The sequence below is a fragment of the Monodelphis domestica genome, chromosome 3 (assembly GCF_027887165.1).
Source record: "Monodelphis domestica isolate mMonDom1 chromosome 3, mMonDom1.pri, whole genome shotgun sequence".
In the NCBI taxonomy this organism is placed as follows: domain Eukaryota; kingdom Metazoa; phylum Chordata; class Mammalia; order Didelphimorphia; family Didelphidae; genus Monodelphis; species Monodelphis domestica.
Window position 1 is genome coordinate 47,288,942 of NC_077229.1, and position 26,424 is coordinate 47,315,365.

The following is a 26,424-nucleotide window of genomic DNA, read 5'->3' on the forward strand; positions in this document are numbered from 1 at the left end:
GGAGTGGGGCCAGGCTAGTGTTCTCCCACCCCACTCCCCACAGGCCGGGCTGGGAGACCCCATCAGGGCCAAGGAGGCCTGGGGTACGGCTGGCACCCCCTCCATCCTTCCTGACTTTCTTGGATTGCCTACCTCCCTAGGAGACTCTCCATAAATCACAGACCCCAGAAGGGTCTTAGGGATCACCTGGTCCAAACTGCATATTCGATAGAAGAGGTGACTAAGGCCCAGACAGGGAAATGATTGACCCAAGATCACACAGATATTCAGTGGCAGAGCTGAGACTGGCACCTGAGTCCCATGACAAGGAATCTAGAGCCCCATATTTCAGGAAGGACATAAGATAAGCTGGTGGCATCCAGAGACCACAGATTGAGATCCTGAAAGGGCCTCAGACATGGGGCCATTTATAGTCCAATGTACACGTGTTTACAAAGAACAAAACTGAGGTTCGGAGAGGAGTGACGTGTCCAAAATCACATACTGACAGGAAGGAAGAGGGTGAACCTTTGAACCTAGGCCCTCTGGCTCCAAATCCAGGGCTTTATCCACAGCCCCAGTTCATAGGAAATATTCGATTTCTATTATCCTATCCAAGCAAAAGGGGAGGATATAAGGATGGAGTGAGGAAGTAAGGATGGTGGAAAAAGGGAGAAGCAAACTTCTCTTCCACCAAACAACATGAAAATAGGCCCAGCTCAATCTGGGGAACCAGTCCAGCTCCGCTCTGATCCCAGCACCCAAAAGGACAGAGGTCACACCCCATTCTTCCTCCAATCCCCTTGAATAAGACTCACTTGGCTACTTCCACCAAGAGACAGGAACAAAGGTGGCCTAGCACCTAAAACAGTAGACCCTATGGCTTGGGTCTAACTTCCCCACTAGACCACTGATTATGGACACAAGTTTCTTGAGTTGGAAACAGCCTCTGCCTAGCCTATTTAATGAGCCATTATTAAAGTCTTCAGTGGCCATTTTCAGAAATTACAATCTAAGCTATGGGTTCTTAACTGTTTGGGTTTTTTTAAGTCCTGTACCTCTGACAGTCCGAGTCCCTTCTTAGAATAAGATTTTTAAATGCATAAAATTAAAAAGGGAAATCCTTACATTACAGTTATCAAAATATTTTAAAGAAAAAAGTCCGTGGAACCCAGGTTAAGAGTCCCTGGTCTAAGCTGTGAGCTATGGTGGATTTAACCTTCTACAACTGAAATTCCATTAACTGATTCTGTTTCTCCTGTCTCCCACCAGTCTCATCCCCTCTTTCTCCCTCATCTAGAAGGGATTCACTTTCAAGTCAAAGTTTAGATCTTGCAATAGGTTCTCTCCATCTGATATCAGGTTTGGGCAATGGAGAACCCACCAGAGAATTTTCCAGTCAAGGAGGCCCTGCTGTTTTCATTAGAATCCAATCCTAAAAATGAGAAGACCACAGGCTCTGGGGACTGGGTGTGGGGTGGGATGGGGAGCTAGCTACCTGCCAATGGCGAGGAGGCACATGATAACCACAGCCGTGGAGAACTGGTCCATGCTCTTCTGGATGACGATGCCATCAATGGCCCGGCCAGTATAGTAGGGAAGGAACGTTTCTCCTGTTGGGAAAGGGGGATGGTCAGACAGGCCAACCTTACTCATGGTGAGCAGGGAGAGGGGCATTCAAACCCAGCAGAGGGCACATATCTCCCCCATATTGTCCAGATCTTCAATTTCTCTGGTGTAAGGTGGGAGGCAGCTTCATGCAGTGGATGGGACCCTTGGAAGTAGGAAGACCTGGGTGCAAAACCTACCTCGGATACTTCCTAGTTATGTGACCCTGGGTAAGTCATTTCACTGTTTTGCCTCAGTTTCCTCATTTGAAAAATGAGGGAGTTGAACTTCATGACTTCTATGTTCTCTTCTAGCTCTAAATCTAGGATCTAATTAATTCCCAGTAAAGAAATTCCCTGAACCAATACAGATCAGCAACAGATCTAGGGAAGAGGAGTACTAACTGTGCTAAGTGCTTTATAAAAACATATTAAGGGACATCTAAATGGCCCAGTGGATAGATGACAGGCCTGGATATGGGAAGTCCTAGGTTCAAATCTGACCTCAGACACTTCCAAGCTGTGTGACCTTGGGCAAGTCACTTAACCCCCATTGCCTAGCCTTTACCACTCTCTGCCTTGTTACTAGAACTTAACATTCTAAGACAGAAGGCAAGGGGTTAAAAATAAATATATAAATCAATAATATCTCAGGTTCTAGACTTTTGAGTCTCTGCCACTTTCTCAGAGTCACACTGCCAATAGTGTCAAAGGCCAGTCTTGACCTTCTTGACTGATGCTGGCTCTCTCCCTATCCTACATCTCTCCTTCTCTATGGAGGGTGTTTTCTTGTCCAAGGCATTGAAGGCTGAAGCCAGGGCACCCTTTGGGTGAGCTTACACACCGCTCCCTCCAGGTCCTTCTTCCGGCACTCAAGAGCTCCATCTGTATGGCATTAATAATTAATTCCTGTAAACTGATATTTAACTTCTAGGCAAAATTAGGTATTCAGGGGACTCTGCCCTTCCCTAAGAGGAGAGGATGATCCTTTTCCATCCAATTACCAGTCCGATGGACTACCAGTTGTTTCCTGAACCAAATCTCCCACCTCTGAGCGTTTGCAGAGGTCATCATCTCTCACACCTGGAACAATACTCTCTCTTCCCCTCTACTTCTCAAAATCATTTTTCTTCCTTCGAGGAAGTATCTTCTCCTATTTCCTCTGTAGTTACTGTTTCTTTCCTTCCTCTCTTTACAATACAGTATACATTAAGCATAATGGAAGGTCCCTGAGGCCAGGGCTGAGGTTTCATTTATGCAACTGTGTCTCTAGTGCCCAGCTAAGGCTCTGGCTCAGAGTAGGCACTTAGTAACATTTTGTGGCACTGAGTATTATTAACAAGCTACATTTTGGTAGAATTGTACCAAATGCAGAGCAACTTTTCTCTCCAAAGAGTCCTGTAACTCAGGTAGTTAGAGAAGCATTAGTCCCATTTTACAGATGAGGAAGTAGGGGGCTCAGAGGCAAATGGGCAAATGGCTGGCAAGTGTCAGGAGTCAGAATTTGAATCCCGCATTCAAGGAATCCGACAGAAAATAGTGCAACATACTGAGTGAGCTCTAAATGTCTCACTGAACATAGCCCAGCCTGTCCTCGCTCCTGAGGATTCCCCACTGGCCAATGACAGGAGTGTCTCAGGGTGGGCAAAGATGTTGGTCTCCCCTAGTCTCCCCTAGCACCTGACAAGGTGGAGCCTCAATCATTACCACAGGAGTCTCCAGTCTGGGCCTCTACTCAGTGGCCAAGTGATTTTCCTCAATTATTCTCCTTCCCAGTCATCTTTGGTGGCTCCCTATGACCTCTAAGACCAAATATAAACTCTGCTTAGCAATGAAAGTTCTTTCCAACAGGGTCCCTCCTATTTTCCCAGTCGTACCCTTTACTCTCCTCCCCGCATTCATTCTGCTCTTCACACCCAATCTCCGGATGGAGCTCCATTTATGCCTTGGCAATGGGTCTTCCCCAGGCCTGGAATGCTCTCAACCCCAACTTCTCCTGCCTAGAATCCTTGGATTCCTTCAGGATTGAGCTCCAGTGTCATGTTCAAGAGGCCTTCTAGGTCCTCCCCAGTACCTTCCTCTAAGGCTACCTTCCACCTGCCCCATAGTTATCTCGTGTCTCCACTGATAGACAGGTTGATGCTCCTATTAGAATAGAATCTTCTTGAGGCAGTACAGTGGATGGAGAGCCAGGCCTAGAGTCAGGGGGTCCTGGGTTCAAATCTAACCTCAGACACTTCCCAGCCGTGTGACCCTGGACAAGTCACTTCACCCCCCACGGCCTAGCCCTTACACTCTTCAGCCTCAGAGCCAATACATAGTATTGATTCTAGGGCGGAAGATGAGGGTTTAAAAAAAGAAAAAAAGAAGAGCGAGGGCTAGGCAAACAGGGTGAAGTGGCTTGCTTGGGGTCCGCAGTGAGGAAGCGTCTGAGGCCACACTGGAACCCAGGACCTCCCGACTCCAGGTCTGGAGGTGGCTCTAACCAGTGTACCACCTGGCTACCTCCCGGGACCTGGTTTTAAACTCCACCTCAGATTCTTCCTTTCAGTGCCATTAGAATTGTGAGAAGCTCACCCCTTCCCTCATGGTGCCTAGGACAGGGCTCTGGCCTCTGGTTGAGCTGGCAGGAAAGACATTCTACTCAAGGCACCTCCAAGGTGAGGCAGCCGTTTGTGGGTGCCTAAATTCAAAGGGTCTCCACTGGGAGCCTTTCTCTTGGTCACTACTGCCCTCTGCTGGTACTCTGGCCAGGGAACCACTGGGCCTCCTGGCACTGGGCTCAGGCTGGCCCCCTGTCTGTAGATTTAAAAAGAAAGGGCAGCAGGGCAGAGCTGGTTTCTCCTGATTTTGCCAGTGGAATTCCTGGCGTAGAAACTCCTTCCACCAATGTAAATAGTCAAGAAGTCTGTCATTTAGTCTAAGCAATTAGCTGCTTGGGGGCCCAATGGGGCCAACTGACTTGTTCACAAAGGAAAAGATGAGAAACCATTTATTAAGCACACCAGGCACCACACTAAAGCACAGGCTAAGGACAAGACTTGAGTCCAGCTCTTACTCTCTGAGCAACCCCCTAGGCAAGTCACTTAGTTCCTCCAAGCCTCAGTTTGCTCATCTGTAAAGTGAAGGGGCAGGACTCAGTGGCCTCTGACGTCCTTTCCCCCACTCCAAGTCTGATGATTCTTTAAATCCTTCCCTTGCCTAAGCATCAATTCTGGGCTAGGCAATGGGAATTAAGTGATTTGCCCAGGGTTTCCCCAGCTAGGAAGTATCTGAGGTTAGATTTGAATCCAGGACCACCGATCTCCAGGCCTGACTCTTTCTATCCACTGAACCACCTTAGCTGCCCTGAAACCAATTATACCATAATATAATTATCAGAATATCTCCAAAAAAAAAAACAAAAACAAGTTTAGAGACCCCCCAAGTTCAGATGCCCAGACAGATCCCTGGCCTGAAATTCCAGCCTTTCCTTGGCTGTGAAACCCTCTGAGCTCAGACTTTAAAGTCAAGGGCCCCCCCTTCAATTCCCCCCCCACCCTCAGACATCAAGTTTTCTGACTGGAACAAGTCCAGTAGGCTCCGTTTGCTCGTGTTCTTAGGCTTCAGGTCCCTTCTGGCTTAAAATCCTGAGATTTTCCTCCATCACAACAGCTAACAGGGGCCAGGCTCTACCATTCAGCTCTGATTCTCACCACCTATTCCCTCCATTTTACAGATGAGGAAACTAAGGCAAACAGACATTCACTATAAGGATGACAGCCAACACCTGTGTGCCTTATGATCTCATTAGATTCTCACCACCCAGGGAGGTAGGGACTCTGTTATGGGGATGAAGAAACTGAGGCAAGCCAAGGTTAGGGGATTTGTCTAGGGTCCCAGAGCGAGGGTCTGAGGCTGGATTTGAACTCGGGTTCTCCTGCCACCCAGACCCAGGGCTTTGTGCCACCAGCTGTCTCTTTCACAGCTGACGGATTGGAAAGAATTCTCACCTCAGGAGTTCCCACGCTGCTGAAATCAAAGTTCTCGGGTGTATTCACATAGAAGAGAACTGCGCTCCCTCCCTTCGTAGCAGGTGATGGCTGGCCCAGGAGAACAAAGCCCAGCTGGAAGCACCCGTCTACTTAGGGAGGGTGTGAGGGCAGTTCTGTCTCAGTCACAGTAAAGGGTCAAAGCAAAGGGTTACGATGTGAGCAGGAGGCTAGGGGTCGAGGAAAGAGGGGTCCAGTGCTACCACAGGCTGAAGAGCACCCGGATTGTTTCTGGTATGCCCCCCCTCTTTTCCACTTAAAGCCCCTCTGAGCCTCAGTCTCCTCACCTGAAATATGGGGATAACACCCACTTCACAGGGCTATTTTGAGAGCTCAGAGGAGATCATACATTAAAAGTACTTTTGCACTATGGAAGTGCCAGCTACTATTTATTCTCTCCCTTGTTTTGACTTCCTGCTTTCTGCTTCCCCCACAGTACCTAGGACAGAGCTCTGTCCTCAGAAGGGTGCAGCCACACTCAAGGATGGCCTCTGTTCTTCATGAGAGGTTTGAACTGGGCAGGGGCTGCCAACAGTAAAGACATTGGAAACAAGGCACCTCTAAGGGTGGCAGTTGTTCCAGGGGTCCCTGAATTCAAAGGGCCTGTTTCCTCAGGCTGGCATCATGCCTGCCCAGGCTGGCCCTCCTCTGGCCTGGGCAATCAGTGGAGGCAGTTGGCTGGAGGCTTCTCTTGGCCACTGCTGCCCTCTGCTGGTATTCTGGCCAGGGAACCACCCAGGCTCCTGGCACTAGCCCTAGCCCATGCTGGGCACAGGGGGCTCCATCTGCCTTTGCTCAGATCCAAAGCCTTTGGAATACCCTCATGGTGGGCAGCAGGGCTCCAGCCTATCCCAGAGTGGCCACCAGGATACAGGAATGTGAGGCAGCTTTGGGGGACATAGAGCTGGTTACTGCCCAGGACCCAAAGAGAGCTACTTAGTGAGGGACTTGAGAGATGGAGGTGGGGAGCAATGGATGACATTGGAGCCGATTGTCCAAGCTCATAGAAAAACCCAGAGGCGAGTTCATCAGATAATGGGGCATGAAGCTGCTTTAGAGAGAGGCTTCAGAGGGAAATGTTGCCCAGTTGACCTTGGTAGAGTAACTTAACCTTGTGGGGCCTCAGTTTCCTTATCTGTAAAATGAGAAAGTTAGAGCAGATGCCTCAGAGGTCCCTTCCAGCTCTAAATTCCAAGGTTGGCCTTCTACTCACTCTGCCAGGCTGGCACTCCAATATGCTTGCTAGCAGAGAATTGTTACACACCTCATATATGGAGGACCAATTTCCAAAGAATTAGGGTTATTTTGGAGATGATGATTCAAAAGGCACTTTAGGGCTTTTCAGGGCTGCCATTAGGTTCATTACAAACAGTGCCCTGCAGAGGGCTAAAAATGTTGGTGATTAAACCACTGTGGACAAATGGGGGACGATTAACATTTTGATGTCCCAGCAGTTCCCTGAGAGTAGAATCAGCACAGGCTCTCCCTATGCTGACAGACACAGATATATGGACACACACACACACACACAGAGTCAGGGACCCAGAGAGAAGCTTGCTCAGAGAGGATGAGCAGCTCCCTTGTTATCCAGATAGGGAAACTGAGGCAAACCAGAGACTTGCCCCAGGAAAGTGACTTGTCCAAAGTCACAGAGGTAGTGAGGAACTGAGCCAGAATTTGAACTGACTCTACAGACAGGGAGTAGAAGATAAAGCCAAGGACCTGCGGTTAAGATAGTGACAAGAACGGTTGTCAGAGATCCTAGCTTGTGTGCATAAACCCAGCAATATCTGGTGTGGGGAAAATTGAGAACTATAAGAGGAGGGGCAGAGAGAGAAAGAAGGGGGAGAGAGAAGGGGAAAGAGAGAGGGAGGCAGGGAAGGGGAGGGAAAGAAAGAGAAAGAGGCAGGGAGTGTAGGGAATGAGAGAGAGACAGAGAGAGACAGAGAGAGAGAGAGAGAGAGAGAGAGAGAGAGAGAGAGAGAGAGAGAGAGAGAGAGAGAGAGAGACAGAGACACAGAGACACAGAGACACAGAGAGACAGAGACAGAGAGAGAGAGAGAGAGAGAGAGAGAGAGAGAGAGAGAGAGAGAGAGAGAATGAACAAAAAGAACTCAGAAGATCTGTGTTCAAATCCCACTTCCCCCTCAGAGTTCATTACTAGAAAGGCAGAGGGACTCGGAAGGAGCTGCTCCCCTTCCCCTCTCCACTGTACCTGATTTTACACTTTTCACATCCCCCATCCCTTTGCCCAGAAGCCCAATGGAAGCACTTCCTCCCTCTCCTGGGTTCGACGACAAGGGGTCAAGACATACTCAGCCATGGGGGAGGGGGGAGCGGGCATGGCACTCCATCTCTAAAAGGTTTGCCATCATTGTACAAAGTCATTGACAAACATTTATTAGCATCTCCTGTATTCTAGGCACTGCACCAGGAGCTAAGGATTCAAAAAAGAAGGCAGAAGCCAGTCCCAGTTCTCCAAGAGCTCATAGGCTAAGGGAGGAGACCCCATGCAGCCAACTGGGTTCAAAGGGCTCTGTACTGGATGAGTTGGAGCTAATCAGTAGAGAGAAGGCTCTATAATGAAGGGGGATTAGGAATGGCTCCTGACAGAAGCTGGAACTTTGGCTGAGGCTTGCAGGAAGCCAAGGAGGCAAGGAGTGGAGATGAGGAAGGAGAGCATTCGAGGCATGAGGGACAGCCAAAGAGACTGCTCAGAATGTAGAGAGTGAATGTCATGTGCAAGAGCTAGCCAAGAGGTTAATGTCATTGGATCACAGAGTGTGGGGAGGAGGGAACAGTGTTCAAAGTCTCAAAAGGGAAGAAGGGGCCTTGAATGCCAAACAACATTTCTACTTGATCCTGGAGGCCAAAGGGAGCCACTGGAGTTGAATGAATGGGGGTGGGTGGGGGTGATATGGTCAGACTTGTGTTTCAGAAGCTCAATTTGACAGCTAAGGGGTGTAAAGCCTAAGAAGATTGGAAATATGAGAGGGGATTCTGTTACGAAAGGTTTTAAAAGTAATGGAGAGGGAGGACTAGGTGGCTCACCTAGAGTTCCCTACACTACAGGAATCAAAGCTCTTTTGAGGACAATATTCCCACAGAAGAGGGCTTTGTTCCCTGAAAGCATGCCAGGTAATGGCCACACCTGGAGGATACAGCCCAGTTTTAGGCATCTGTCTATTTGAGGTGGATGACAGAGTAGCTATGTCTCACACATTGATACCCCCCAAGAGTTATGGTAAGGGGTCACCCCAAAGTGCTACTGATTAGAGTGGTGGCAAGGCCAAGTTAGGAGAGGACGAGTCCAGTCCTACCACAGGCTGGAGAACAGTCAGAACTCTTCCAGGAATGCTCCCCCTTCACTTCTCCTTTTTAGAATACTTTTGAGCCTCAGTTTCCTTATCTGTAAAATGGGTAAAATAATAGCACCTACTTCACAGGGTAGAGCAAGTGAGATAACATACATGAAGTGCTTTTATAAACCTTGAAGCATTGGAGATGTCAGGTATTTAACAGTCATCTCTTCCCATTTTATCCATCTCCTCCTGCAGAAAGTAAGTATCTTAAGGGCAGACACAATTCTTCCTTTCTGTCTCCCCAATATTCAGCACAGAGCCCAGCACATGGTAAGAACCTAGTTAGTGACTGGATTGGACCATCTACCTCCTTAGCTTCCTTTCAGGCACCTAAGACAGTGGAAAGAGGACAGGATTTGAAGTCAGAAAAGCTGGGTTCCAAATCTGCCTCTGTCTTTTATCCTCTGTAAGCCCTTGAGAAGTCACTTCCCTCATCTATAAAAGGATAGGTTGAGGCCTCTCAAGCCTCTTCCTCCATCTGTGATCCTGTGATCTTTCCACTTTCAGCTCATTTGACACCTCCTCTGAGAAGTCTTTCTGGATTTCTCCAAATTGTTAGTCCTCTCTCTTCCTCCTCAATCTTACTGTGTATTTCTTTATCTGTGCACAATTGGTATCTCCTAGTAGAATGTATGCTCTTTGAGGGCAGAGGCTGTTTCATTTTTCTGTGTCCCCTGAACCTAGTGTAGTTTCAGGCACACAGTAGGTAAGTAACAAATATTTATTGAATTCCTGAGTCTGAGATTTACTGATAGTGGCCCAGCCCTTCATAAACAACTCCTGAAAGGCCTGGACCTCTGCTGGGCCCCATCTCATACCTATTCTAATAAGACTTTGTCTACCTAACAAGTTCACGGGTTTATGGGTCTAGAGCTCAATGATACCTTAAAGACCACCAAATCCAAGCTGCCCATTTACCAGAGGAAGAAAATGAGGAAACTTGCCCAAGGCCACACAGCCAGGAAGTGGGAGAGCCAACATTCAAACCCAGGGCCTCTGACTCCATCAGAGAGCAGAAGAGAAGGAAGGTTTCTAGCTAATATGGTGAGACTATCAGGGGGCAGCTGGGTAGCTCAGTGGATTGAGAGCCAGGCCTAGAGATGGGAGGTCTTGGGTTCAAATCTGACCTCAGACACTTCCCAGCTGTATGGCCCTGGACAAGTCACTTAACCCCCATTGCCTAGCCTTTACCACTCTTCTGCCTTGGAACCAATACACAGTGTTGATTCCAAAACGGAAGGTAAGGGTTTAAAAAAAAAAAAGATGGTGAAACTATCACAGAACCCATAAAACACGTGAAAAGGACTCGAGAGGTGTCATACTCCTCAATGCAAGTCATGTGAACTCTGAACCCTGCCCCCTAGAATTGAGGCACCAGGAGAGGAGGAATTATTACTTTGTTCTTTGTCTTTGTAACCTCAGCACCAAGTGCAGGACCTGGCACATAGTAGGTGCTTAAGAAATGCTTCCTGAAACACTGTAAAGAGAGGCAAGAACCAAGAGGGCAGAATAGCGGGAAGTGGTACAGCTTGGCCGCCCACCTCCTCCCCAAATTCCTCTGAATGACCAAGGAAATATACCAGCCTGAATCCCGATGGGGAAACTAAAAAAAACAAAGTCACAAGAAGTCATTTTTCTGCCCAGGTCATCATAGGAAGATGTGTGGACCCTGGGGATGAGGCATGATCAGAAGAAGCACTTGGGCCCAAGCTCAGGAGGAAGCTGTCCACTGGTCTCAGGTCCATCCCGGGCACTGTGATAGGAACATTTGACATCTGGCAGCTGTGTCACCCACCGCTGAGTTTGGGGCCTCAGATCCAAGGTTGGCTAGAAAGGTACCTGTGCCCGGGGTGCTCTGGGGCAAGGAACAGTAGCAAACTCTCAGAGGTGGCCTGAGAGAGGAGTGGTTTTAAAAGCAAGCAGCAGCATAACTTGGACCCAGCAGCAGATCAGGGTCTGTACTCCAGCTTTTAGCCCAGTCTGAAGCTTGCAGAGGAATAACAAGAGCAGAAATCCCAGACCCAAGAGGAGTCTACAGTTCTAACCCTGAACCAGCAGAATTTTTGGCTGGTTGATGGGGCAGAGTCCAGTAGCATCTCTTCTTACTCACGACACAAATCCAGATCAGGAAATTTCAGAGCTCAAACCAAGGGGCAACAATGAGAACTTGCCCTGGATGAGACCACTTTGGGACTACTTGCAGGTCACCAGAGTGTTACTGAGGTCCTGGAATAATACAATATTTAATACTCAAGAAAGTGGCAATGAGACCAGCCCAGATTTTCTTTTCAAAAGTGCTACATGGGGGAAGCTAAGTCAGTAGATAGAGAACAGGCCTGGACATGAGAAGTCATGAATTCAAATATGACCTCAGATAAATCCTAGCTCTATGACCCTGGGCAAGTCACTTAACCCCCTTTACCCACACTTAATATTAATTCTAAGGCAGAAAATGAGAGGTTTGTTTGTTTTTTAAGTGCTTTAGAGCCAGGCCTAACTTCAAGTCTCAAGTCAAGAAGTAGGATGGAAGAACAGGCAAGCAAAAAAACCCAATTCTACTATAGTGTACTGTTATGTTGACAGAGATGCTCAAGACACAAGAAGAAAACAACTCCAAAACATCTATGAGCAAAGCCACAGAAGAAAACACATCTTGGGTTCAAACTCAGATACAGTTAGTTCCTAGAAGAGATGAAGCAGGAGTTTAAAAATATTTTTTTTGTCAATGAAATTGGAGCACAAGAAAAAAGCTGAAATAGAAATGAGGATTATAAGAGAAAGAATTAGACAGGAAATTAACAGTGTGGCACAAGAGGTACAAATTTTGCCTAAGCAACAAAGTCCTAGAAAACTACAATGGAAGAAATTGAAGCCAATGACTATGAGAAAACAAGAAATATTTTTTAGAAGTCATAAAGATGAAAAAAAAGAAAATATAAGGTATCTTATAGTAAAAACAATTGGCCTAGAAAATGCGTCAAGGAGGGGAAAAAAGAGTCTAGACGTTATATATGTATGTATATTTTTTTAACCTTTACCTTTCATCTTAAAATCAATACTGTGTATTGGTTCCAAGGCAGAAGAGTGGTAAGGGCTAGGTAATGGGGGTTAAGTGACTTGTCCAGGGTCACACAGCTGGGAAGTGTCTGAGGCCAGATCTGAACCTAGGCTCTCAATTCACTGAGTCACCCAGCCCCTCCCCCATTATATTTCAAGAAATTTTAAAAGAAAATTATCCATACAGTTTTGCCAGGGAGCAAAATGGAAACAGAATCCACCAATCACCTCCTTAAACTCCAAAATGAAAACTCCCAAGAATATCATAGCCCAAATCCAGAGCTTCTAGGTAAAAAAAAAAAAGTATTGCAAGCAGTTAGGAAGAAAGAATTGAAGTACTGAGAATCATACAAGTCACAGTTAGGGTCACACAACATTTAGAAGTCATCACTAAGAAAGAGCAGAGAATATATTATTCCAAAAGGCAAAGGATATTTGCTTACAGCTAAGAATAATGTTTCCAGCAAAATTAAGTACAGAGAAGAAAATAGAATTTTAATGAAGTAGAGAACTTCTAAAAATTCCTCATGAGGGGATGCCCTCCGATTGGGGAATGGCTGAACAAATTGTGTATCTGTTGGTGATGGAATAATATTGTGCTGAAAGGAATAATGAACTGGAGGGATTCCATGTGAACTGGAACGACCTCCAGGAAGTGATGCAGAGTGAGAGGAGCAGAACCAGAAGAACATTGTAAACAGAGACTGATACACTGTGGTACTATCGAATGTAATGGGCTTCTCTACTAGCTGTAATGCAATGACCCCGGACAATTCTGAGGGTCTTATGAGAAAGAGAACTATCCACAACCAGAGGAAGAACTGTGGGAGTAGAAACACAGAAGAAAAACAACTGTTTGATCACATGGGTCAATGGGGATATGATTGGGGATGTGGACTCTAAGCAATCACCCTAGTGCAAATATCAATAATATGGAAATAGGTCTTGATCAATGACACATGTAAAACCCAGTGGAATTTTGTGTTGGCTATGGGGTGGGGTGGTAGGGGGAGGAAGGGAGGGAAAGGAATTAATCTTGTAACCATGGAAAAATATTCTTAATTAATTAAATAACATTTTCTAAATGAAAGGGGGAAAAAAAGAATTCCTCATGAAAAGACCACAGCTGCAGAGAAACTTTGAAGTTCAAACACAGGAGTCAAGAGAAACCTAAAAAGATCAACACAAGGGGGCAGCTGGTGGCCCAGTGGATTGAGCCAGGCCTAGAGAAGGGAGGTCCTAGGTTCAAATTGGACTTCAGACACTTCCTTGCTGTGTGACCCTGGGCAAGTCACTTAACCCCTATTGTCTAGCCCTTACCACTCTTCTGCCTTGGAACCAATATACAGTTTTGGTTCTAGGATGGAAGAGAAGGGTTTAAAAAAAAAAGAAGAAGAAAATTAAGGGGGAAAGGGAGAAAAGGAGAAATTAGAAGGGAAGTATATTAAGGGAGGGATTAATCCTAAGCAAAACAAACTCTAAGGATGTACAAAAATATTTATAGCAGCTCTTTTTGTAGTGGCAAAGAACTGGAAACTGAGAAGATGCCCATTCACTGAGGAATGCCTGAACAAGTTACAGTATATGAATGTGATGGAACGTTAATTGTGCTGTAAGAAATGATGAAGGCGATGGCTCAGTAAAAACTGGGAAGTCTTGTATGAACTGATGTAAAGTGAAGTGAGAACCAGGAGGACAATATATACTGACAATGATATGGTTAGGATAGACAACTTTGAAAGAATGAAGCACTCAGATCAGCATAATGAACAACCAGGAGTCTAAAAGATGAAACACACTCCTCAATTCCTGACAGAGAGGTAAAGGACTCAGTGCAGAATGAGGAAAAAAATTTTTTTGTAAAGGCCAATTTGTTTTCCTTAATTTTATGTTTATGCATTTTCTTCCTGAGTTCAAATCTGACTTCATATACTTACTAGTTGTGTGACTCTGGACAAGTCACTGAACCCTGTTTGCCTCAGTTTCCTCATCAGTCAAATGAACTAGAGAAGGAAATGGCAAAGTATCTTCACCAAGACAATCTCAAATGGGATCATGAAGAGTTGGACACCACCGAAACAACTGAACCACCATGACAACAGGCATTTTGTTTTTTTCTCTTTCAATGGGTAGTGGGGGAGAAGAGAAAGAAGATGGATTTTTGCTGATTGAAAAAATAAAAATAGAATTAGAAAAAAAGAAACACTACAAAGGCAAACATTTAAGAACTCTGATCAGTGCCATGACTCATGGCACTGGCACAGAGGGGATATACTCGGGGTACAAAACAACACATGTATATTCTGGATGTGTCCAACAAGGCAGGGGTTTTGCCTGACTGTATATTTTATTAGAAGGGTTTTATTTTCTCTCTTTTTTTCCAATGAGAAAAACTCACCCCGTTGGAATCCTCCTTTTGGCTGCCCCCTCCCACCCCAGCGTACCCTCTGTTCTCTCTTACTCACCAATAGCTGCCACCACCAAGAAGAAGGAGGCAGCCACTAGGAAGGCCAGGTCAGGCTTGGTGTAGGACAGGAGCTTCTGCAGTGTGGCCCCTGAGGCCTCCTCTTGCTTGGGCTGTCCCTCTGTGGCATAGCCCACACCGTCGCCTGGCGCCCCTGTCTCCAGGGCCCTGTGGCCTGGCTGCACGGTGGACAGCAGCCACCAGAGGAAGAACGTGGCCACGATGGAGGCGTAGGTCCAGACAAAGAGGCCCCAGAACCAGGGGTCCCGGATGGGCTTGCGTATCTCAGAGAAGAGGAGCATTTTCACCATGGTGTAAATGCCCACAAAGAGGCACACCAAGGTGATGAAGGTCCAGGAGGCCCGAAGCCGCCGAGGGCCCAAAGCGCTGTTCTTGGCTACGCCGATGGTAGCCCCCAGAAGCAGGCAGCTCCGGTACAGGCAGGCGGCCCAGAGGTCCAGCACCGAGTCGAAGATGTTGAAGTCTCTCAGGTCCTGCAGCACGTTCCGGTCTCGATGGCTGAAGGCATAGAGCACCGTAGTGATGCTCACGTCCACACTCATGAAGGCCCCTGTGATGGCCACGGCCTTCCAGGTCTTCATCCTGCCGAGGAGGGGGCGGGGAAGGGGCCTAGGCAGAGGGCTTCATCGCTTCTGGGTGGAGGACATCGGGGTACCTGGAAGCCAAGAAGCTGCTGTCAGAGGATACTCGTGGGAGATCCTGGTAGGAGGAGTGAAGATGACCTGGGAGAAGGGGGAAAGGGCTCCTCGGTAGATCTGTGGGTCGGCGCTCCTCTGGCTTAGACTGTAAGGACCATAAAGCCCACGGCCGGAGGGCATCTCTGAGGCCATTTAGTCTGACCCTCCCATTTTATGGAGGTGACCCGATCACAGATGTCAGATTGGAGGGGCCCTCGGGGACTATGGAGCCCAACCCTGGCATTCCACAGTCTGTCTTAGTGCTAGGAGCTAGGAATCCCCCCAAGTCCCCCCCGGACCTTGAGGAGCCCGCAAACAACCGTATGCACTAGAGAGATGTCAGTGAGGAGCCAGGGCCCACACAGGCTCTGAGATTATAGATCCAAGACAGAAGAGACCTCAGAGAAGAATCTACTCTAACTCCCTCATTTGACAGGGGAGGAAACTGAGACCCAGGGTTGGGCAGGCAGAGAGCAGCAAAGCCACACCTTGAACCCAGAGCCTTATAGAGACCAGCCCAGTTTCCTTCCACCTGAGGAATCTCAGATAAGTCCATTGTCCTTCCTGGGCCTCAGTTTCCCCATCTGGGAGATGCTGGATTTGGCCTGGATTGATTTCTGAGGTGACTCCCAGCTCGCCACCACCCCTACCCTCCATTCTGGAGGCTGTTCAGGGCAGTCACTGTCAGAGCCAGGCTTCAAACCCAGGGCTCTGGGGTCAAATGTCAAATCCTGGACCACAGTGGGGAATTAGGAAAGGGGAGTTAGTGACCGATGGCAAGACAGCGGCATTATGGGTCACTCAGAGGGAGAGAGGAACACCCCAAGGGCTTATCCTTCCTCTACAAGTGTCTAGAAGTTCTACTTACCACCCATGTGACCTTGGGCAAGTCACTTGACTCCTCCTGGCCTGTTTTCTCACCTGTAAAAGGAAAGGGTTGGACTATGACCTGATGACCTCCCCTCTTTCTTCATTTCCTGACCACTCTTCCCCTCTCCCACCCGTCTAAACCACCTGGAGCCTGGGTCTGCGCTTATTCACCCCAGCAGGGGCTGCCCTTGGGCCCTGCTGAGCCCCCAATTCCACCCCTGGGAGTGACCCTCAGGGAGGGGGAGAGGGGATCCTCTGGTAGGGACGTGGTCCTGATTGGCACCAGGCTGGCCCCGGGGGCTTTGCCACAGGGAGGCCCCCTGCTCCCATCTCCGGGAGACTTTTTGTTTGAAAAGGAGGTAAGGGGCAGCTGGGGGCCCAACGGCCCGGCCTTGGGACTGATGTCGATTCTAAGATAGAAGGTAAGCATTTTGCAAACTAAAACAAAATAAAAAGATGAGCCTCCAGCAGCGTGGGATGATGAAGCGCCCGAGTGTGCAACGACACCTGGCTCTGTCTGCAGGGCGCTAACAAGCCCGGTAACAGCTACGTGAAGGACTGAACCATCGTCAGTGATGCCAAGGTCCGAGACGCCTGGAAACGCTCTGAACGCAGACTGAAGCAGGCCGGCTTTGGCTTTATGGGCGATGCGGGGCTTCTTTCCCGACAAATAGACACTGCAAGACAACCTAGACCAGATTCTGTACGCGTGTCCCGGGGAAGGTGAGGGAGGGAAGTTGGATAATTGTTGAAAACTGTCTCTACGTGTAATTGGAGGGGGAAAAAGAGAAGCAGACCTATAAAAACGGCACGCGGCGCTTCATTCATGCTCTCATTCGTTCTTACCCAATCAGCGAAATTCAATCCAACAAGTCAATTTCGTGATGGGGACTCTTAGAGCTGGAGAGGCCATCAGAAGCCAGAGTCTAAGCCTCACCTTTTCAGAGGGGGAAACTGAGGCCGAGGCACTGGAAAATGAACTCCAAGTTCAGTAATGGGAACCGAACCCAGAATCTCCGGTTCCAAAGGACGGCTCCAGTGTCTTCATGGTCACTAATAGCCCCTCTCAGGCCTCTGATCCCTCCCAAGGGGCAGTACTCTGCCCCTCTCCTCAGCCTAGTGGAACCCCGCTCCTTTCCCTGCTGCTCCACAATAGCCCAGCTGCACCCCGTCCCTTCCTCCCTCCCCTAAATCTTCAGAAGCCTCAAGGCAAGACTCGAGGTGATGATCTCCTCACCCCCCAATGCGGAAGCCAGGGCCAAGGCCCCTCCATTCACTCTCCCAGTTCCAGGGATTCAGGATGGAAAGCCCTGCGCCCCATCCCCACCCCGAGACCTGACACAGAGGGAGAACAAGGCCCAGCCACGGAGATCTCACCAGGGTCTAGAGGCGAGCTAGCTCTCTTCTCTCAGATCCTCCTCCCTCCGTGCCTTGTTTGGCCAAGGACAGCAGGGGAGGGAGGGAAGCTCAGTCACAGCTGCCCTGACCCTGCCTCCCCAGGCCCAGCTATTAGAAATAGGAGGGACTGAGTCAGCATCTCTACCTCCAAGGCCTCCCTGGAAGGCAGAGGGTGGGGAGAGGACGCCACCCCCCCCTGCTCCTCCTCTGGCCCCAGACCGAGCAGGCTCAGCCTTCCTTTCTGCCTGGAGCTCTACTGCAATGCAGAGCCCTCCGTAAATGGGAGTGAGTGCCTGCCTGGGGCCCGGAGGAGGAGCAGAGAGGCAAACGCCCAGCCTTGGTTCTCCAGGGGCCAGTCTGGGGGGTGGGAGAGGGTGGGCTTCTCTCGCCCCTTCAAGAGTCAATCCTTCGGAAAGGAGAATGAAGAAGGAACCCTTCCTCTTTGCCCCAGGGCAAGGGGATGCTGCAGAGCTATAGGAAGGGAGCAAGGAGGGCATGTGGGGAGGCATTCTGGCCAAAGACCGGGAGCTTCCCTACAACCTTCGTGTCTGGATCCCCGGGCACTCAGCTTGGCCGAGTCCGCAGACTTCTCAGGGTGTTTTTAAATGTACAAATTAAAATACAGGATGGCAAAACAAGCCCACGACACTGAGATAGAAAGGTGGTTATAACGACAAGAACAGCATTCATTCTGATCTAAAAGCCAGTAGGGGCTGCCCACTTCGTTGAGACAAAGTGAGAAGGGGATGCAGAGTCCACGATTCTCATTTACAGATGAGTAAACTGAGATATGGAGAGGATGACTTGCCACATGACTCCACACAACTAAATATCTAAGGCAGAATTTGAACCCAGGTCTTTCTGACTGAAATCTGGAGTTCTATTTACAACATCTGCCCTCTTGAGTTCAAACTCCTTATTCTTCAGAGAAGAAAACTGAGGCTCCTCCAAAGGTTTCGGGTTACTTGGTTGGGGCCAGGACCAGAACAGGAGCCCAGTTCTCATCCCTAGGCCAATACTCTTTTACTCTACTATTCACTTCTGCTAGGATCACCTCCAAGCTTGAAGCTGAAGCTGCCCAACAGAGGTCAGGTTACAGACAGCTCCCAGGAGAGCAAACACTCATTACAGGGAAAAAATGGTGTCCAGGAGACTAGAAGCTGGATAGCTCCGAAAGGCTGCATTCAGACTAAAGGATGCCCTTTGGAAGAGTTATCTCCCCATCCTGGGTGCCCCTTACACACTTACACACTCACTCACTCACTCACACACACACACACACACACCTTCCTGTCCTCCTCTGCCCAGCACAAGCCACACAGATGAGAGCCAAGTCATGGCCAGGATGAAATCATTCTTTTCAAACCCAAGCAATTCAGGAGTGATGGGCATGACAGGACTCAAGCACGTGGCCAGGGCACATCCTCTAAAAGACAAGCCTGATGCCTAGGACAAAGGGAATGCCCCCCAGGTGAAAGGAAGGAATTTGGGGAAAATGCAAATCTATAATCTTTCACAGGGGAGAGGCAAGAGCTGGCCCGATTCTGCTCCCTCAGCCAGTCCTAAGATGCTCCCCATCTTTGCCTCCCCTGCTCTTGATGGGGAAGAGAGGAAAATAAGAGATAATCGCAGTAAAAATAAGAAGTTAGCACTTACTTAGCACAAAACTGACAGCAGAAGAGAAGAGATGCCTCAATCCCTTTCAAGGACCCCCCAAGTGTACGTGACACACATATATTAGCTCATGTGATCCTCACACTAGCCCTGTGAGGTAGGCACATGCAGCTAGTAAGTGTGAGTTGATTTGAACTCAGTTCTTGCTGACCCAAGGTTAGCATTTGCTCCCTCTCCTGTGCCACCTAGTTACTTTGGAATAACGGATAGCTTTCTGTGGACCTCATCTTCTGATGAGCTGGGTGAAGGTCCCTTTCCTAGCCAAACTGGAGGATTTCTGGGATTAGGCTTGCTCCTCTGGGGCCTGGAGGGCAGGGCCAGGATCAGTGGATGGAAGTGGTTCAGAAGCCAGTGCAGGTTTCATATTGGGAAGAATTTTGTCATAATTCGAGTACCTCCAGCTGGAATGGGCTGCCTCAGGATGTGGAGGGGTCCCCCTCTTTGGAAGTCTTCTGGCAGCGGTTGGATGACTTTGTCTCAGGTGGGAGCAGGGATTCTTTTCTAAGATAACCTGGACCAGAGGGGCCCCTGAAGTCTCTTCCAACTCTCAAATTCCAGGATTCTATTCCCTGATTTCCACACTCTGTTTTCCATCTTGGGGTCTAGGATGCTAAGGTCTAGAATAAGATAGCTCCTTATCTCTAATTCTCTAATCTTCACCCTTCGAATGAGTGTTGACTAATCTTTTTGCTTCAGATACATCCTAGCTGTGTGACTCTGGGCAAGTTCCTTAACTTCTATGTCTCTGTTCAGCCATGGAGAACAAAATGGCACCTACTTCACATAAGATCATTTCTTAGAGCACTTTGTGAACCTCCAGGTGAGCCATGTTAGCTATGATTCCTGAGAATTGAGTCAAGCTCCAGCTCAGCTGCTGCCTCTCTGTTAAGCTTTCCCTAATCTAGGCACTAGACTTGGAATCAGGAAGACCTGGGTTCAAATTTTACCTTGAATATTTACTAGCTGTGAGAACCTGAGCACATCACTTAATCTCTTCATCTATAAAATGGGGGTTGGATTTAATGATCTTTAACCTTCCAGTTCTTTATATATATTTATATATGACTCTATCATCTTAATTTCCCCTTATCCCAAGATGTCTCTTTTACCCCCAATCACATCAGATCTTCTATTATATTTATCTGGGTATATTTTTAATCTCTGTACCTCGCCTCCTCCATCAGTAGTTAGGTGATTTCCCCTGGGTCGCACAGCTAGGAAGCATCTAAGACCAAATTTGAACCCAACTCCTCCTGACTCCAGGCCTGGCTCTCTATTCACTGAGTCACCTAGGTACCCCTTGATTGTTCTGTTTTTGACTTTGTATTAATTCCCCAGTGTCTTAATATATAATTAATATAAATGTTAGCTATTGTTATTTCTCATGTGAATTCAAAGAATCAGAGGGTCAAGATGTTCTAAGAAACTGTCCCAGGTGTCTTCTCTGTGCCCTGGTTTGGTTTTTTGTATTTAAATTAATCCTAACACGCATTTATTAAGCACTTCCTAGGTGCCAGGCACTATGAAAAGTCCTGGAAATACAAAGACAAAAAGGAAACAAAAAGTCTCTGCCCTCAAGGAGTTTATATTCCAGTGGACCAAGAGGGAAGGAATGCAGTCACCTTCAGCCACCTCTTGCCCTCTGAAATCATAAGGTTATTTGGCTCAGCTCCTCTGCACCTTTGGCTGACTAGCCCAAACAGCCCTTGGGCTTAATGCTCTCAGTTTCTCCTACATGTCAGTCATACCTGGCAAAACTCCAGTTCTTGGGGGTGAGGTCAAAGCTGGCACAGATAATGAAAATTAAGCATGGGCTGAGCTTCTTAGAAAAATTATAGAACATGGCAAGCCAGAGAGCAAAAACCACTGGGGACATTGTCTGCTACCCAAGGTAGAATGAGTAGAGCAGAAACATGAGGCATGTTTCTGTGGTCTTCAGAGACTCCCAGCTTCATTCCTTTCCCTTCCTTGGATCAGGGAGAACCTGGAGCAGACAGTATCTTGGTGACTACCGGAGTATATATCTCACCAGCCTGATATGGGTGAAATGCCCTGGCCCTAGGAGGCAGGGGCATGGGGTAAAATCCCTTTGAGCCAGAGTACCCTGAAGCCATTTACTTCATTCTCATGCAAGGGGTACATGAGAGACACTGATCTCCACACCATCAGCCTTGCCCAGGGAAACTGTCTAATCTCCCTTACATTTAAGATTGAGTCCAGGCCAATTGCCTCTGTCCTTAGATGACATTATCCAAAGGGCAGAAAGCCAATCTAGGTCAGCATGTGGGCCTGCCAGAAGTTAATCCACTGCCAGGACCCCTGGGGTCGCTTCTCAAGACTCTGGGAGGCAGAATGTCCCAAGAGAACAAAGAAAAAAGAACTAGGAAAAAGCTTTAAGTTTGTGCATAGCAACCATTCCCTTCATTAGTGAGGCATTTTCACATTATCTTACGTGACCTGCCTAATATTCCTGTAGATAAGCAAGTCAAGATGCTTCTTCCCCTTTTGACTGACAGGGAAACTGAGGCCCAGAAGGGAAACCTGAGTCATCAATTAAGTAATCTGTCAAAGGTCAGAAACTGAGTTACTGACAGGTCTGGAACTAGAATCCAGGCCTCTTGATGCCTACAACTCCTTCCACTACTACATGGTGCCATGAAAGGAAGGGAAGAAGACAGTCACAGAACTCGAGCTATGGTTTGGGGTTGAGGGGGAGGATTTACAGCTTCCAGATAAGTTCTCAGGAGAGTTCTGGTGAGGTCTAGATGTGTGGAGAGAATGGCTTTTCCCCTTCCCTCTTTTCCTTGAGGACTTGATGGGCCTTTGGCCTCCCTATTCTTCCCTCACCTGGGGCTGTGGAGCCTCAAGAGTTAAAAAAAATTGCAACATTAAACCGCAAGCTCAACCCTCCTAGACCTGCAAAGGATGCTGCAGAGGGAGGGAGAGGGAAAGAGGAGGGAGAGAGAAGAGAGGGAACAAACACAGTTTCCTCTCCTCTCTTCTCTCTCCTGCCTTGGATGGGAAGGGAGGAGGGAGGGAGGGATGCAGGACCACAAATGATGGTCTGGTCAGGGAAGACAGCAGCCCTCCCCCTGGTCCACCCAGGGGCTTGCTTTGGCGGTTACAAGGGAGGAGGGGGGCAGTGACTGAGGACAAGTGCTGGACAGAGACCCTGGCCGGCTCTGGCCAGTCCCCTACCAAGGTGGGAGGCTCATCTAGAGGGACCTTCGCTGCTCCCTATCTGGGGGAGGGGGAGCCTTTAGGGCAACTAAGGGATAAATAAAATCCCCGAGGTCACTCTGGGTGGCGGTTTGGGACTGCTGGCAGACGATGTCCCGGACAGACCGAGGGGGCAACCAGAGGGCACAGGTGTCGGGGAGCTGGGGTGGGGGTGGGGTCCTACCGGCGCCCACATTGGCTTCGGCTTTTCCTAGACAACGCCTGGTGGGATGTCCAGCCCCACAAGGCCAGGCGGTGCGCGGGGGAGGGGAAGGGCCCCCTCCCCATGAGCAGCAGCTGCGGCCTGGGGCACAGTGGGGGACGGGGGGAGGGGGTAGTTCCCCGCCAGCCACCATCCGAATCTCCATCCGCTAAAAAGCTGGGCGCCCGGGTTAGGGTCCCGGGACCCTGCCCATCTTGGGTCCGCCTTACCTGTTACCTGACGCCAAGTGGGCCGGGGCTGGGCGCTGCGCTGCTCTCCGCTCGACGCGGCTCATGGGCACTGACTGCACAGCCGCCCGCCCGCCGGCCCGTTCGGGCGCCGCCGCCGCAGCCGCTGCAAGGTCGCACGGAGGGAGGCGGGGCCTCCCCGGCTGACGTAAGCCTACCTATCCCACCTCTCGCCTAGGCACCGCCTCCATAAGAGAGGCCCCGCCCCACCCCGTGGTCCAGGCCACCCAAGCCACGCCCCATGACCTAGGCTCCGCCCCACCGGCCTCTACGGCTCCACCCCGCCTTCAAAGTCTGTCCCTTCCAGAGGCCCCTCCTACCCCAGTGACTCCTTCGACCTGGAATATGCCCCTATACTGGCCGTCGTCCCCTCCCCAGAACACGTCCCTGACATTCCGCTTCGCCACCGCCCCCCCATTCCCTACCCCTTCATCATCTGTCCCATCACAAGGCCCCTCCTACTCACAACTGCGCGAACCGGCCTTAGACCCCGCCCCAGAGGAAGGCCCCACCCCTTGACCTCTGTGACTCCTCCCCCGCCTCAAGGGACCCCCCCCCTCCTCCACTCCAAGGCCTATCCAGTCCCTCGACCTCATTCAGAGTTCACCCTGCCCCAGGACACGCCCCCTGCTACTCCGCCCCGCCCCCAGCCAGCCTAACTTTCCCCCCCACTCTGGACACTGAATTTTTATTTAGACACGCCCCCTCAGTTCCGCTCCGCCCCTATCTCGGCCGTCTGTTCTCTATTCCACCTCTTTCCTAGAGGCAGGCTACCCCGAAGCCCCTTCTTCTTTCCCTTGGCTTCCCCCAGGACACGCCTCCTAATGCTCTGACATGCTCACAAGCCATCCTCCACTGCCCCAGGACTCTCCCCTAGCCGTTCCTCCCCGCCCCACCCCTTTAGGGGCCCCGCCCCCTAGCCCCCAGACGCGAAGAAGGGATCGTGGGAGGGATACCCCAACTCCGGACTCTCTGCGGTCCTCCCCTAGTAACCGGCATCGGAAGGACTGTATTAATCATCGTATCCCACCTGGGGAGGATTCTGGGATCCTTCATGTACTTGCTGTGACTCACCACGCCTTATCACCAGAATGGAAGCTCCTTGAGGGCAGGGACTGTTTTATCTTTGTCTTGGTATTCCCAGTGTAGACCTTCCTTTGCTTCTTTGCTTGCGCTTTGAAAGGAACGAGACAAGCATTTTATTACGGTGTCCCAACTAAGGGTGCAATCATCTGAGCAAAAGTTTAGAGATGGAAGGGACCTCAGGGACCATGTTGTCCAACTCCCCCCCCCATTTAATTAATTAATTTATTTATTTATTTATTTTAAATCCTCACCTTCCGTCTTGGAGTCAATAGTGGGCATTGACTCCAAGGCAGAAGAGTGGCAAGGGCTAGGCAATGGGGGTCAAGTGACTTGCCCAGGGTCACACAGCTGGGAAGTGTCTGAGGCCAGATTTGAGCCTAGGACCTCCTATCTCTAGGCCTGGCTCTCCATCCACTGAGCCACCCAGCTGCCCCCTCGAACTTCCCCATTTTAAAGAGGACAAAACTGAGGCCCAGAGTGTAGAAGGATCATAGGACTCAAAGGTGGAAAGGAGTTCACATCACCCAGTTCAACTCTTTATTTCACAGAGGAAGAAACTGAGGCCCACAAAGGGACCATAGATTTAGAGCTGGCTCATTTAATTCAACCTCTCCATTTTATAGATCAGAAAACTAAGGTCCAGGCAGAAGTAACTGGGAGAATTTTGAGGTTTGTGTATTTTATCTTCATTATATATATATATATATATATAAAATATTCGCATATATTATATATATATATATATATATATTAAAACCCTTTCCTTCCATCTTCAAATCTTCCAATCTTCAAATCAATACTGTGTATGGGTTCCAAGGCAGAAGATCGGTAAGGGCGAGGCAGGGGATAGGGGAGTTAAGTGACTTGCCCAGGAGCATGCCGCTAAGAAGTGCCTGAGGGCACATTTGAACCCAGGACCTCTAGTCTCTATCGACCTAGCTACCCCCGTCGCTCTCTTTGGAATATGCTGTCTCACAGGGCTGTGGCAAGCCCTCATCCCCTCACACCCGCACTAGATCAGCGTCTCTCTGCTCTTCCCCACGCCAGTCCGTCCTACCCTCTATCCCGCCGTCAAAGTGATCTTTCTAAATCCCGAGTCTGCCCACGTTCTTCCCAGGGGCTACTGGAATCAGTCCGCTCCTCCTTTCTTGCAGCCCGACTGTCTTCCCTTCCAGTCTCAGACCACCTCTTGTTCGGCCATTCCCCAGGGGTGGGCTCCTGTATCATCTAGGCAGGGGATGAAATACAAAGTCCTCCGTTCTCCTTTCCAAGAAGCGGGCAGGTCGCCGGCACCGCCGCCTTCTTGCACCCTCCGCGCTCACCTGGTCCTCTTTGGTCCGGTGCCCCCAGCCTCCTCGCAGCTCCAGACGCCTCCTCTCCAGCCTCGGACTGTTCTTATTGGCTCTCAGTGCCCCGCTCCGCCTAGGATGCTCTCCCTCCTCGCCTCTGCCTCCTGGCATCCTTCCAGTCCCAGCCCAAATCCTGTTTTTCCCCAGAAGTCCCTCCTAATCCCTCTTCATTCAGCGCGTTCGCTCTGCGGAGCATTTCAAGTTTGTCTTGTGGTTAGAACTTGTTGGAACGTGGCTTTGGGCGGGTCACCTCTCGGGTCTGACCGCGGAGCTTCTGGGGAGCGGGGATCGTCTTTTTCCTTTCCGCGTACCCGACAAGCATCCCCTCCGAGCCCTTGTTGGAGGTCTGCAGGGAGCGAGGCGGAAGCTAGAATCTCCCCAGGCAGCCCCTCCGCGGCGGGGACCGCTCTCCCTCAGGGTTCCCCAAGCTCAACCCCATGGGCAACCCGAAGCTGCCTCTTTGCAATTTAGGCTCAGGGAGCCCGCTGGGGCCAAACAGAATCGACCCCCCCCCCCATCTTTTACTGTTCTGTTTTTGCCAAGTTCTGTCTGACTCGACCGCAGTGAGGGTTTTCTTGGCAAAGACGCTGGTTTGCCATTTCACAGATGAGGAAACTGAGGCAAACAGGGTTAAGTGCCTTGCCCAGGGCCACACAGCTAGTTTGCCATTCATTTCTCCAGCTCATTTGAGAAAACTGAGGCAAACAGGATTAAGTAACCAGCCCAGGGACACACAGCTAATTTGCCATTTCCTTCTCCAGCTAATTTGACAGTTGAGGAAACCGAGGTCCCCAAGGTCACACAGATAGGAAGTGTCTGGGATGGTTTGAACTCAGATCGTCCTCTCTCTAGGTCCAACTGGAGCCACCTGACTGTTCCATCTGTTACATTAAAGCCCTTCGACTTCCTGAACACAAATCTACTATCCTGAGTCTTCTTTGCTCCTGGCTAAATATGCCCAGTTCCTTTGACCGCTCCATACCTTCTTTTGGCTCACCACCAGTTTTATGTGTAATTTGATTCTTAAAACAACCCTGAGGGGTGCTATTATCACTATTTTATAGGGCAGTTAGGGGTCTTGGTGGATAGTTTTGGGGCTGGGGTTGAGAAGACCCACGTACAGAGGTGACCTCAGATATAGATATATAATTATAATTTTACATATATATAATATATATTT

The 26,424-nt window shown here is 49.3% G+C and overlaps 1 protein-coding gene across 2 annotated transcripts in view; it reads right to left on the minus strand.

The window, feature by feature from the left end:
- ABCB9 (ATP binding cassette subfamily B member 9) overlaps window positions 1-23,068 on the minus strand; it is a 46,692-nt gene extending 23,624 nt beyond the window's left edge. The window contains exons 1-4 of one of the 2 annotated variants that reach the window (XM_056821839.1): window positions 22,792-23,068; window positions 16,067-16,119; window positions 14,502-15,176; window positions 1,478-1,592 (exon numbers count right to left, since the gene is read on the minus strand). In XM_056821839.1, coding sequence (XP_056677817.1) covers window positions 1,478-1,592; window positions 14,502-15,102 — 716 coding nt within the window. In that variant the 5' untranslated portion in view covers window positions 15,103-15,176; window positions 16,067-16,119; window positions 22,792-23,068. Of the gene's footprint in view, window positions 1-1,477; window positions 1,593-14,501; window positions 15,177-16,066; window positions 16,120-16,575; window positions 22,647-22,791 lie in introns of those variants that run through there. The other variant, XM_056821840.1, reaches the window with a different exon arrangement.
- Window positions 23,069-26,424: the final 3,356 nt, after the last annotated feature.